The 12,818-nt window shown below is 35.3% G+C and overlaps 1 protein-coding gene across 2 annotated transcripts in view; it reads left to right on the plus strand.

The window, feature by feature from the left end:
* LOC150108370 (inosine-5'-monophosphate dehydrogenase 1a-like) overlaps positions 1-12,818 on the plus strand; it is a 123,773-nt gene that overhangs the window by 81,714 nt on the left and 29,241 nt on the right. For both annotated transcript variants that reach the window (XM_090415769.1, XM_090415770.1), the window contains exons 8-9: positions 2,309-2,399; positions 10,709-10,804. In XM_090415769.1, the coding sequence (XP_090271895.1) occupies positions 2,309-2,399; positions 10,709-10,804 (187 nt within the window). The remainder of the gene's footprint in view (positions 1-2,308; positions 2,400-10,708; positions 10,805-12,818) is intronic.

Here is a 12,818-nt window from a genome sequence, read left to right on the forward strand (position 1 = left end):
CAAGTATATCTGTATTTGATATATATTGATACTTTTTAGTTTTTCAACTAAATGCCGAGAATTCTTTATGAATAAGGTTGATTTCTTTATCTACTCTTTCAGCAGACTGGCTAGATGTTTGGCTAGTAGATATGTAGGATAATTTCTGCCGTCCACAATCGGGCATAGCGGAACTCCTACTTTATGAACTTTTGGTACACCATATAGGCATGGTGGTAATGGATGTAGAGATTTTAAATTTCTTTGTAATTCCTGAGGCCATCTAGTCATATTGCATATTAAGAGATTGGTCACTTTGTGGTTTTTCATGGTTGGATCAACATCTAATATATGATAGGTAGATGAGTCAGACACTAGAACATCGATCTTCGCTATGTAATCTTTGGTATTTGTAATAACTGTTGATTTGCCTTTGTCTGCTTTAAGGACGATAATGTCTTTGTTCTTTTTTAAGTTTAAGAGTGCTTTCTTTTCAGAGGGTGTAATATTACATTTCGGTGGTTTTGCGATAGAGAGGATGATTGTACTTTTAAATCTTATGTCATTTGCTACTGTCTCTGAAAATGAAGAAAGACTTTTTTCAATATTACTCATGAAATCTTTTGGGATGTGATTAGGAGCTATTGAGAAGTTGAAACCTTTTTTAAAATCTCTGATTCTTGTTTGGAAAGACTGTAGTCCGAAAGCTTGAAAATAGCCTTATCATCTTGGAGACATGGTCTAGAGTTGTATTTTCTGTGATAAAGTTCATCAAATTTTTTAATTTGAGATTCCTTACTAGACCGAAAAACTTTGCTATAGCTATTGTGTATCATGCAGTCAGTTATATTCCAAGTGGTATTATCTATGTTATTAGAAATATCATCAAAAATGGTCTAGGCATTGTAGGTCTGTTTTGTTCAGTACGTATCTGACATATTTGAATCCTTTCCCAAAGTAAGGCTAAAGAAGTTTTGTAGTAAATCCGTTTCACTTTTTTAGATTTTATGTGCTCTTTAATGATTAACAACTTTGGAATGATAGAAAACTGTCTGCATCTTTTAAAGAAAGTTAGATGGTTAAGTAATCTTGCCTTTCTGCATTTAAATTTTTCAAAACAATGTACCTTGTGCTTTGTATATCCACCTAGGTTATTCATTTTGATTGTTAATATTTGGTCCTTTTTTATACTAAATATGAGACATTTTCTTTGGATTTTATTGGACCATGATTCTTTATAAATGTATGTATATAATCGTCTACCAGTTTCGCCAGCTGGGGTCTGTCTGGCTTCTTCAGGACGAAAGTGATTACACTATATACATATATTTATAAAGAATTTATATACATATATTTATAAAGAATCATGGTCCAAGAAAATCCAAAGAAAATGTCTCATATTTAGTATAAAAAAGGACCAAATATTAACAATCAAAAAGAAATGCATGTATAACAAGTGTTTCCATTATTTTGTCCAACTGCTATAGTTTTAGTGGTATGCTTGTTTTGCTTCTTACTAAGAAAGAAAGAAAGAAATCAGTAAAAGCATCATATTATACAAATTATATCAGTAATCTCCAGTCTCATCAACTAACAGTTGATGAGACTGTAGATTACTGATATGAGTATTCTGATAAAATTAAGAGTGAAAACATGTCATCTACAGAATCTAACTAAAAAAGAAAACCTCAGTAAGGACCAGTATTCAAGTTTTTGTAAGCAAATCCAATTTAAAGTAATATGTTATTTAAATTGTATTTAGAAGAAAATTTAGTAATATAATCATTTCACTAAAACTGGTAGGAAAAAGATCATGATGTAGCTAGTTAGGACTTATCAAATTTACAAATGATACCTGTGGATATTCCATGGATACTATTAACTTGGTTATAGTACTAAGAAATAATAAATGACAAAAGAAAATTATCATTTATGACAAATCATGATGAATTCAGAAATTATTAATTAAATCTTCTGATTGACATCATGATATTCAGTATGCTGCTTGGGAATACCTTAAAGAAAAGATGATGATTCTCTGATATTTAATATATATATATATATATATATATATATAGAAAGAGAGAGACATTTAAGACTAAATTTAATTCCTTTTTTTTTCTTTCTTTTTTTTTTTTTTGACAAAATTAAAAAAAAAAATTCTCACATTTGTAAGAAGTGAAGGGGAAAAAACTATATAGACAGTCGAGTTTCAGCTATTGTGATATTTTTGATATACTTGTGATTTTATTATGATGAACTCAAATTGTTTTTGTGTTTAATAAATCAATTTAGAATACAACTATTACCTTTTTTTTTTTTTTTAAAGGATTCTTCCCAAGGAAATTCAGTCTTCCAGATCGAAATGATTTGCTATATTAAACACAAGTATCCTAATCTTCAAGTTGTTGGTGGCAATGGTTTGTGTTTGTGGATTTTTTTTTGTTAATAGTATCATGCTAATAATACTGTAATTATAATAGTCATTGTATCACGATCTCCAAGTAATAATATCTGAATGCTGTTTTAGTAATTTATTTATTCTATTTGAAAACTTCCAACTCCTTATTAAATATTTTGTTCTTACATACAAATTAGTACTGCCATTGCATGCACTAATACAGCACCATATTTTACATTCTGTGAGTTTAAATTATTCTGATAAGCAGTAAAATACAATCAGCTTTCTATATAATGAATAGAGACCAGAGGAATAGTTTGTAGCATGAAGTTTGCTGTAGTGAATTTCCTTTTAGAATATATCATTGGATCTGCATGACTTTGGCTGGAACTGTAGTTAGTGATATTAGTTATGGTGAGGTTGACTGTATATGAACATTGCTCATGATGAGCGGTTAATACAGACAGCATAATGCATCAAAAAATAGGAGAGACTGATGATGAGTCTTCAGGTATCTCTATGGAATCCGAAGACTCATCATGACATCCAAATTATCCACACAATCTATCATACCTCTCCTTGAACACATTAACAGACAAAGCACTCACAACCGACACTGGCAGCTCATTCCATTCATTCACTACTCTCCAAGTGAAAAAATCTAGTCCTTGTATCCCTTCTAACCATGCCTTTACTCAACTTCCAGGGATGACCTCTTATTCTGTCCCCTCTAGCCAAGTGCTGAAACATTTCTCCTGCATCAATCTTTTAAAACCCTTTAAGTAACTTAAATGCTTCTATTATGTCCCCTCTTTTTCACCTATTAACCAACTTCTGCAATTCGCACATCCTCGATCTATCCTCATCGGGAACATTCCACACACCATTCACCTCTGAATCCTCTCCACCACTTCTCATCCCCAAGAAATTCAGGAGACCAGACCTGAGCACAAGTAAAATAACTTCCTTATTTCTTCATGTTAGTGTGTTCTTCAATAGCCAAGTAATCTTATGAACTATCTTATCAACTTTAGCGATATGTCCTCTAAACTTCAAATCCCTGTCTATCTACCACTCCTCAATCCCTAGCTTCATCTATTTCCTGTAGTATAGTTCCATCAATGTGGTACACAACTTGTAATCGATTTATCCCAAAATGCATAACATTATGTTTCTTAACATTAAACCGATAGCCATTATCTTTTTACCCTACTAACAGCCTACTTAAATCATCCTGCAAGCTCTTCACATAATTTTGATTATACACTAGTGAGTTAAGGACGAGCTACATTTTTACATGTATATGAAAAATTTTCATGACTACAGCCAAATGTAGAAATTTATTGCTAGCATACTAATAAATTATATTATTAGTATGCTAGCACAAAAAATGTATTATAAATTTTGTACAAATTAAATTGCAATATGTTTTTGACAAAAAGTTACAAATTTCCTAAGGATGTAGTTAAGGAATTAATGTACAGTACTTACAGAAAACTATGTGGAGTGAGATATTTCTGTATGGAATATGTCCGTTCTTAGCACAAAGTGATTCAGGAGTTCTTGAGGGGAATTTCAAGCAGCAATGTGTGCTATGGGTTGAGATCTAGGGAGCATGCTGGCCACTCAATTCAATTAATATCCTTGATCTCCACAAGTATCTCCACTGCTTTTGTACAATGTAGTGTGGCATTGTCATTCATAAAAATGAATTCTTCATGTACAGCAACATGGATTAATCAAAGATGACATTGAAAAACTTCATTGCAGTATCATTCACCAGTCATAGTCTGCTTTTCCAGCACTGGTGGCTTGGTGTGCCCATTATGCATAATGCCTCCCCACACCATGACACCAGCACTCCCGTATCTATCTCTTTCAAGAACATTCTTGCGATGGTAAGCAGTACCACTTTCATGCCAGAAGAAGTGTCATCTAGAATTGTAGGAAAGGCTAAAATGACTCTCATCTGTAAAAGAGTATATTAGCCTATTGGTGTCTTTTCCAATTTTTATGGATACAACACCACTGAATACGATGAGCTGTGAATAAAGGGATGCAGACTACAGGCCTTCGGGTGTATAGGTCTACTTGTTGCAAATGTCTTGCCACAGTTTGTCGAGATATCTATGTACCTGTGCTTTAATGAAGCTGACATGCCATGGTGCATCAATTATGTTTTGCTGTTATAATCAAAATCTGTCTTCATGCTTCGTGGTAGATCAAGGGCAGTATCAGTAATTCTGCAGTCCTCTTACTGGCAGTATCAGTAATTCTGCAGTCCTCTTACTGGCAGTATCAGTAATTCTGCAGTCCTCTTGAAGCTTTCCAATAAATTCTTACCTGAGTAAAATCATCTCAGTGATGTCTTTGAGACATTACAAGATATCCAAGTTTGCTTAACGCTTCACTTAGTGAAGCGTTGTCCCATGGTTGATTGCTACCCTGTGACTCCTTGACATGCAATTCGAAAATTTGTCATGTACCCGAATTAAGGTTGTAATCTTTAGAAATAGTGTGTCGTTAGGTTTTGGGCACCAGTGTATTAATCTGCCTAATTTTGCATCATTAGCAAACGACCGATTATTTCCTTTCAGATTATTATCCCGGCCTGGTTGGCCGAGTAGTCAGTGTATCCGCTCTCCAACCAAAAGGCTGCCGGTTCGAATCCTGCCGTGGGCATGGATGTTTGTGATTGTGTGTGAAAATACTAGTGGTGGTGTTGGGCGGTAGATGCCGTTGGTGTAGATGATGATGATGGTAGCGGCGGTTTGTTGTAGTTGGTGGATTGAGTGGTGGAGATGGAGAATTGTAGAGTAGGTGCCCTCCCTTGATGAGTCTTCGCACTCCTTGGAGGTGTTACGTAATAATAATAATAATTTCCTATATAATTTATGTCTAAATGAAACAGTAGTGGTCCTAGCACATAATCTTGTCGCACACCACTAGTCACCTGGATTCTGCTCCTCCACATACCACTTTTTGATATCTGTCCATCAGCCATCCTCTTATCCACATAACCAGTGTCATATTCATTCTCATTTCTTCTAATTTGTTTAACAAAGTTTGATGTGGTATTCTGTCAAATGCCTTTGCCAAATCCTGTTGCCATTTCCTTTATCCAATTCAGCTATCACTGTATTATAAAAAGTTAGTAAATTACTAAGGCATGACCGACCCTTCACAGAGCCATGTTACCCATCATGGAGTATCATGTTCTTGTCCACCTGTTCTTGAATTCTCTTTTTGACCAATTTTTCCAGTACTTTTACCGCCACTCCTGAGATACTGATTGGTTTATAATTTGCTACTGCAGTCTTAGAACCTCCCTTATGCAAAGGCATTATTTTGCTCTCTTTTCACTGACTTGGAACTCGACCAGAATTGAGACTTAAAGAGGCTAGTCAGAGGCATAACCAGACTCTTAGTGTGGCTATGGGAAAGGTGCCCAAGGAGTGGAAGGAGGAAAAGATAATGCTGTTGCATAAGGGTGAGGGTAGAATGGAGGTGTTAAACTATAGACCAGTTTGTATTTCTTCTGTAGTTATTAAGATTTTGGAGCAATTAGTTATCATATACAGCATCGTGTAGATGAGGGTAATATTATCTGTGAGGGTCAGCGTGGATTTGTTAAGGGGCATTCTTGTTTTAGTAATCTGATTACCTTTTATAATAAAGTAACAAGAGCAGTTGATGAGAGCAAGGCAATAAAAAAGGCAGTATATGCCTTTTTTATTATTATTTTACAAAGGCATTTGACAGGGTTCCACATGATAAACTGATATTTAAGTTACAGCACATGGGTTAAATGTCTTGTTGTGAAATGGATTTGCTCTCCCTAGATATCAGAGATGTGTATGAGAGAGTGGTAACAAGGAAGCAGAAGATGGTGGTGTTCCTCAGCATTCAGTATTGGGTGGGACCAATATTGCTTAATTTTTATATTAATGACATACAATGGTAATTCCATTGTATAAAGCTCTGATCAGACCACATCTGGATTATTGTGCTCAGATTTGGTCACTGGGATTTGAAGGGGATAAGAGTGCAGTGCAGATAGCAAAAATTATATCAGGACTGTACAATGTTAGTCATGAGGATAGACTGAGGAGCTTGTGGATTGCAGAATTTGGTAGATAGAAGGAGGGGGTGATATGAGTGAGACATTTAAACTATTGAGAGATAGTTATAGGATTGACACTGAGGAGATCTTTTATGTGGTAGAACAAGGGAAGGAATGAAGAGAGGAGGCTATTCCTGGAAGTTACAGAAGTGGTGAGCACAAAGAGTGAGGAATGGCTTTTTAGCATAGAAGTGGTTAAACCATAGAATGCATTGCTTGATAGTCTAGTGAGAGCATGAACAGTGAACGAGTTTAAGAAGTGGAATGATACACTTTGTGGCGTGTAAGTTAGGCCTCCCACAATGTCTTGTAACTCCATGGAGGTCCTGAATAATAATAATAATAATAATACACACACATACAGGCGGCCTCCGAGTTACAGACGACCCAACTTATGGCATTCCATACTTACAAATCGGCTCTCAAGACTCCCTGTAAGGATAATTAAATTAATAATTCAGGATCTAGTTTCTTTTGCACACGTAAACAAACCTGCACTATGTTGCATTATTAAATCAGCTCTTCCTATTATTTGGAAGTTAAATTTAAGGGCCTGGGTCACACTTGCCATGTTTAAAGATTGGTTCTTGAACTCTTCTATTCCTACTGTGGAATGTTATTGTTCGGAAAAGAAAATTCCCTTTAAAATTCTGCTTGTACTGAACAATGCTCCTGGACATCTAACATCTTTAGATGACCTTCACCCTAATGTAAAGGTCGTATTTTTACCACCCAACACTACATCGTTACTACAGCCAATGGACCAGGAAGTCATTTCTGTATTTAAGGCTTATTACTTATGATGTATATTCCCTCAAGCAGTCATGGATATGGAAGGTAATGTGATGACCTTGAGAGAGAGTTCTGGAAGGATTAGAACATCCATGATGCCATCAAAATCATTGTGGATTCTTTGGAGGAAGTGAAGAAATCAACATTGTGGAACAAACTGTGCCTTCAATTTTGTGATGATTTTCATGGCTTCACAGAAGAAGACATTGCCAAAGCCAAAAAAGCTGTGGTGGATAGTGGCAATGCACTGCAATTGGACATCAATGAAAATGACGTCATTGACTTACTAGAGTCCCATCCACAAAAATTAACCAATGAAGACCTTACGGAGATAGAGAAGCAGCTGATAGAAACACAAGAACATGAAGAATCAGAAGATCCAGAGCCAAGAGAGTTTACAACAAAAGAATTAGCTGAAGCCTTTTGCCTCATTAAAGCAGGATTTGCTAAGCTTGAGGAGCAAAATCCTAACATTGAGTGGTTTACAAAGGTTTACCGTGCAGTTAGTGAGAACATCAGCTGCTATGAGGTTATTTATGATGAAAAAAAGAAAAAGCTGTGCAAACAACCCTAGATACCTTTTTCAAGAAATGGTAAGCTCCCCTCCTCCAGCAACAGAATCAAATCCTGATTCTCCAGCACTATCTCAATCATCATCTTCCCTTAGCCTACCTTCTGTTAATGTTAGCCTACCTTCTTGCCTCAAAAATGCCCCTTCCACTAAGAAAGACATTAATGCAACCATTAATATTATTTTTTGAAATTTCTCCTGTCTCTTATCTAAACTTTTTGTATGAGTTTGTTTTATTATTATTATTACAGTATTACACTGCATTATTATTATTGCCACATATTAGCCATTATACTATTGTTATTGTTATTATTATTACCTATATATGCACCGTATATGCACTATTCATTACATACAAATCTGACTTAAAGGTGTTCTCAGAAACATATCTCATCTGTAACCCAGGGACTGTCTGTATATGTTAAAGATACCAAGAAATTATATACTTGGTTTTTAATCCTTTTCCCAAGGAAGCAAAACAATGTTTTGCACGTGAATTATATTCACGTCTGAGCTATATGTATGTCGAGGCTAATGACTTCATATCACTTGCCTTGGTATGTAGTCCATAATTCAAAGCACCCCCTCCCCTTTGTGTAATGCTATGTATAATGGGAAGGGCCACCACCAAGACTGGTTTCAACCTTTATTGAGGTCTTATTAGTGGGAGCCATACCCAGGAGAGATACCAAGCTTGAAAAAAAAAGATTAAAAACCAAGTATATAATTTCTTGGTATGTTTAATATATAATATACCAAAGGTAAAAAACTTTCAAAAAATATATATATATATTCTAAAACTGACTAAATTAAATATGGAAATAGACAACAGAATCAACAAAGCTGGTATGGTAGGAAGTCAACTGAATAAATTTATGTGGAATAAGAAAAATTAGTCAGAACACTAAATTAGCTGTATACGAGGTAGTGTCTTAAACCAATTTTAACTTTGGGTCTGAGAGTTAGGTTAGAAATAAAACACTTGACCAAAGACTAAAGACTACAGATATGAGCGTCCTGAGAAAGATTAGGGACAGGAACAGGTGGCATCAGTGGCAATATCATATTAAAAAATGAGGATATTAGGAAAGAACTTGACATTGTTAGCATCCAGAAATGTGTTAGCAGAGCTAATCTTAGGTAGTATGGTCACTTAAACAGAATGGGAGAGGAAAGATTAGCGAAACAAGTGTTCTCTGCCAGGTTGGCAGGAAAATGACCCAGAGGAAGACCAAGATGTAGGTGGATTGATACAGTAAAAAGTGCCTTAGAGGACAGAAATGTAAGATCTGATAATGTTGGTTTCTTGACAGGTGACAGATTGATTTGGAGGAAAATTGTAGGTAGGAAGTTAGTAATGGCATAAGTTTTAAATGTAGTACTATCATATCCTACACCCCTTGAGGATACGTGTCAGGAATTTGATGACGATGACGCAGTACTGTACATTGATGCGTAATTATCCATTATTCATTCTTACTAATTTGAATATCAAGAAAACTTGGTCATTTTTTTCAGTCACTAGTATTTACTTTTTAAACGGTTTGACCACGTGAATATTATATGCTTCAAAGAAAAGTCTCATTAACTATGTTATTGTTGATAGTGATATTTTCTCCCTAGTGCAAGACACCAGAGTATACAGAGGATTTGAAATTGGAAGTGATCACTATTTAGTCTTGAGCAGGATAAAATTAAATTTCATATTGAAAAGAATAACATGTAAGAAAGTTTTAAAGCGAATAAAAGTTGAGCAGCCCTCAGATGTGAACTGTAGACTAAAATACACAAAGAATATTGAAGAAAAATGAAAGAGTTTGAGAACAGGAACCAAACCTTAGAGATTCAGTGGCAAGCCTTGAAGAAAACTCTGATTGATTCAGCCAGAGAGGCATGTGGTGAGGTTGTCTGCAAGGATAGAAAAATCAGAACTCCATGGTGGACAGAAGAAGCTAAAGAGGCAGTGAAGGAAAATAAGAAAGCATATCAAAAATTCCTGGCAAATAAGTCAGCTTGTGCTCTTAGAGAATACAGAGACAAATGTAAGAAAGCTAAACACTGTGTGCATTTTTGAAAATTATGGAGACAACTACCGTGTTTGAATAAAAACTTTAGTTTAATATAACTAAAATCTACAATTTGACGTTTCGACCTTTATGTCAAGGTCATCTTCTGGAGCATACAAATATACACAAGAAACAAGCTATACTACAATCAAACTTGATTGTAATATAGCTGGTGTCAGCTTGTGCTCTTAGAGAATACAGAGACAAATGTAAGAAAGCTAAACACTGTGTGCATTTTTGAAAATTATGGAAACAAGCTATACTACAATCAAGTTTGATTGTAGTATAGCTTGTTTCTTGTGTATATTTGTACGCTCCAGAAGATGACCTTGACATAAAGGTCTAAATGTCGAATTGTAGATTTTAGTTATATTAAACTAAAGTTTTTATTCAAACACGGTAGTTGTCTCCATAATTTTCAAAAATGCATTCGGATTACCGTGCAAGCCTAAAAGAAACTATACACTGTGTAAAAAGCTAAACAAAAGTCATGGGAGGACTTTGGTAACAACATAGAAAATAAATATCAAGAAGGTGGCAAAATATTCTGGAGGTTGTTGAAGAAGCTTAGAAATGGAGGAAAGAGTGCTGTAAAAGGAGTTAGAGATGATAAAGGTGACACGAAAACGTGAAATTCAATTTAATTTTTATGTCATATAATATTAGATTCTATTTAGTTAAATTAATGTTTTTTGCAGTTCGCTGTATACTTTGACATGCTTCATATCTAAATTTTGTTTAAAGTAATATTACTGCTCTTTTAAAATGTTTCATAGTGGTAACTGCAAGCCAGTCGAAGAATTTAATTGATGCTGGAGCAGATGCCTTAAGGGTTGGAATGGGATGTGGAAGTATATGCATAACTCAGGAAGGTTGGTAAAGTTAAGTAATTTTATGTAAAATATGTTGTTTTGTCAGAATCCAATAAACACTTTGCTTGGTAGTATAGTATATATATATGTATGTGCAAGTTATGGAAGTGTGTGTGTGTTGATTAATTATGCAATATTTATTAAGTACTTGATATGTGTGATATTTCATTTTTCTTAAAATGTGGAGTTGGTTGCACTGAATGTGACCAGAATGACAGTTTATCTAAAATCATAATTATCAAATGGATATATCATTTTTAAGAGAAACTCCCTGGGAGTCAGGGACTCATTTAGGGAGGCCACATATCACCCACACCAGCTGCCACACCTTTTCTTGAATTCATTCGCATATCTACTCACAGCCTACAAAGCAATCCATTGCAATCATGCACTGCTCTGAAAAAAAATCTTGCTCTCAACACTTCTTGACTGCATTTATTCTCAACTTCCATGGATGTCCTCCAGTCCTCTCTCCACCCTCCATAAAATGAAAACTTCTGTCTACTGGTATTCTGTATGGACACTCTTAGAAGTTTGTATGTCAATCATATCACCCTTTCTTTCTTTCTTCTTTTTTTTTTCTAGTGGCTACAGTCCACAAATTCTCAATCTCTCTGTCTCTCTCTTTCTCCATAATCTGTATTCCACAATCCCGACATCGTATTTTACACTCTCTGTTGTGTTCTTTCCACTAATAGCATCTCTATTAGTGGAAATATCATCCACAGAAACCAGGAGACCAGACCTATGCATACAAGGTGCTACCCAAAAGTTCGGAAATCTGACCATAAAAAAATTACTTGCCCTAACTCCTTTAGTAATCCTCTTGGGTATGTATACATGTTTTTCATGATTCCATACATCTCTGGAAGTCCTCAAGTGTGATTTCGTTGAGCACTTCCTGTAATTCTGCTTGGATCTCCTCAGTTGTGTCAAAACAGCATCCTTTCAATTCATCTTGGGGAACAGAAAAAAAAGTCACAGGGGACGAGGTCAGAGGAATGAGGAATGGCTGGCCATTGTGTTTCTGGAAGCCAGGAACTCTTGAACAATGAGTCATGCTGGAGAACCCAGTTGTTCTTCTGTTTGTCTGGATATTTGTGCCAACTTCTCTCCCTTAGCCACAACCTCACAGTAAAACTTGCTATTGACAGTTTCACCCAAAGGGAGGAATTCCTTGTGGCCAATGCCTTGGATGTCAAAAAAATTTATACAATTTCTTTGCTACTTAAAATCTACCATTTCATTTGGAGAAGAAAATCGGCAAACCACTAAAACATGGCATTACCAAAATGTATGTAAACCAGGAATGCAGCATTTCAGCATGCTGATTCATAAAGGATACTGCTTGTCCTTTATTGCAGCAGAGGGCTGTACTACAACTGGTTTGTGTGCACTTTTCAAATTCCCCAAACTTTTGGATAGCACCTCTTAATAGTCCAAGTGTGATTGTATCATGGCCTTGTAAAGAGGCAAAATGACTTTGTTATCCATACATGTTAAGGTTAATTTCAGCATTGCAAAGCCCTAAGTTGTATTTGCAATTGCAATTTTTCTTATCTGCTCCTTGAATTTCAGCTTCCTATCTACTACAACTTCAAGATGCCTAGCCTGATCAGTTTCTTCTAGCATAATCCCTCCCACCATTGTAATATGCCACTAGATCTCTCATTGCACCATATTGTATGATTTTGCGTTTATTAATATTGAACTGAGAAGTCATTTACACATTCCCACAATTCCAGCCTATTCATATCATACTGCACATAGCTACATATCTTTGTGTCATTAGCAAACAGCTGTATGTCATCTGTCAAATCCTTCTTGATGTTATTAATGTAAAGATTGATTAGTAGTAGACTAAGGATTGATCTCTGTGGTACACCACTGGTCACTTTAAATCTTGCAGACTTACTTCCTCCCCCCCCCCATGTATCACTTTTTGATATCTATAAGTCAACCGTCACCTCTTATCCTTATTAATATTTTATAATCCAATCCTATATTTTCTAAT

The sequence above is a fragment of the Typopeltis vanoorti genome, chromosome 3, assembly GCF_054136105.1.
Source record: "Typopeltis vanoorti isolate ZY-2024b chromosome 3, IOZ_Tvanoo_1.0, whole genome shotgun sequence".
Taxonomy (NCBI): domain Eukaryota; kingdom Metazoa; phylum Arthropoda; class Arachnida; order Uropygi; family Thelyphonidae; genus Typopeltis; species Typopeltis vanoorti.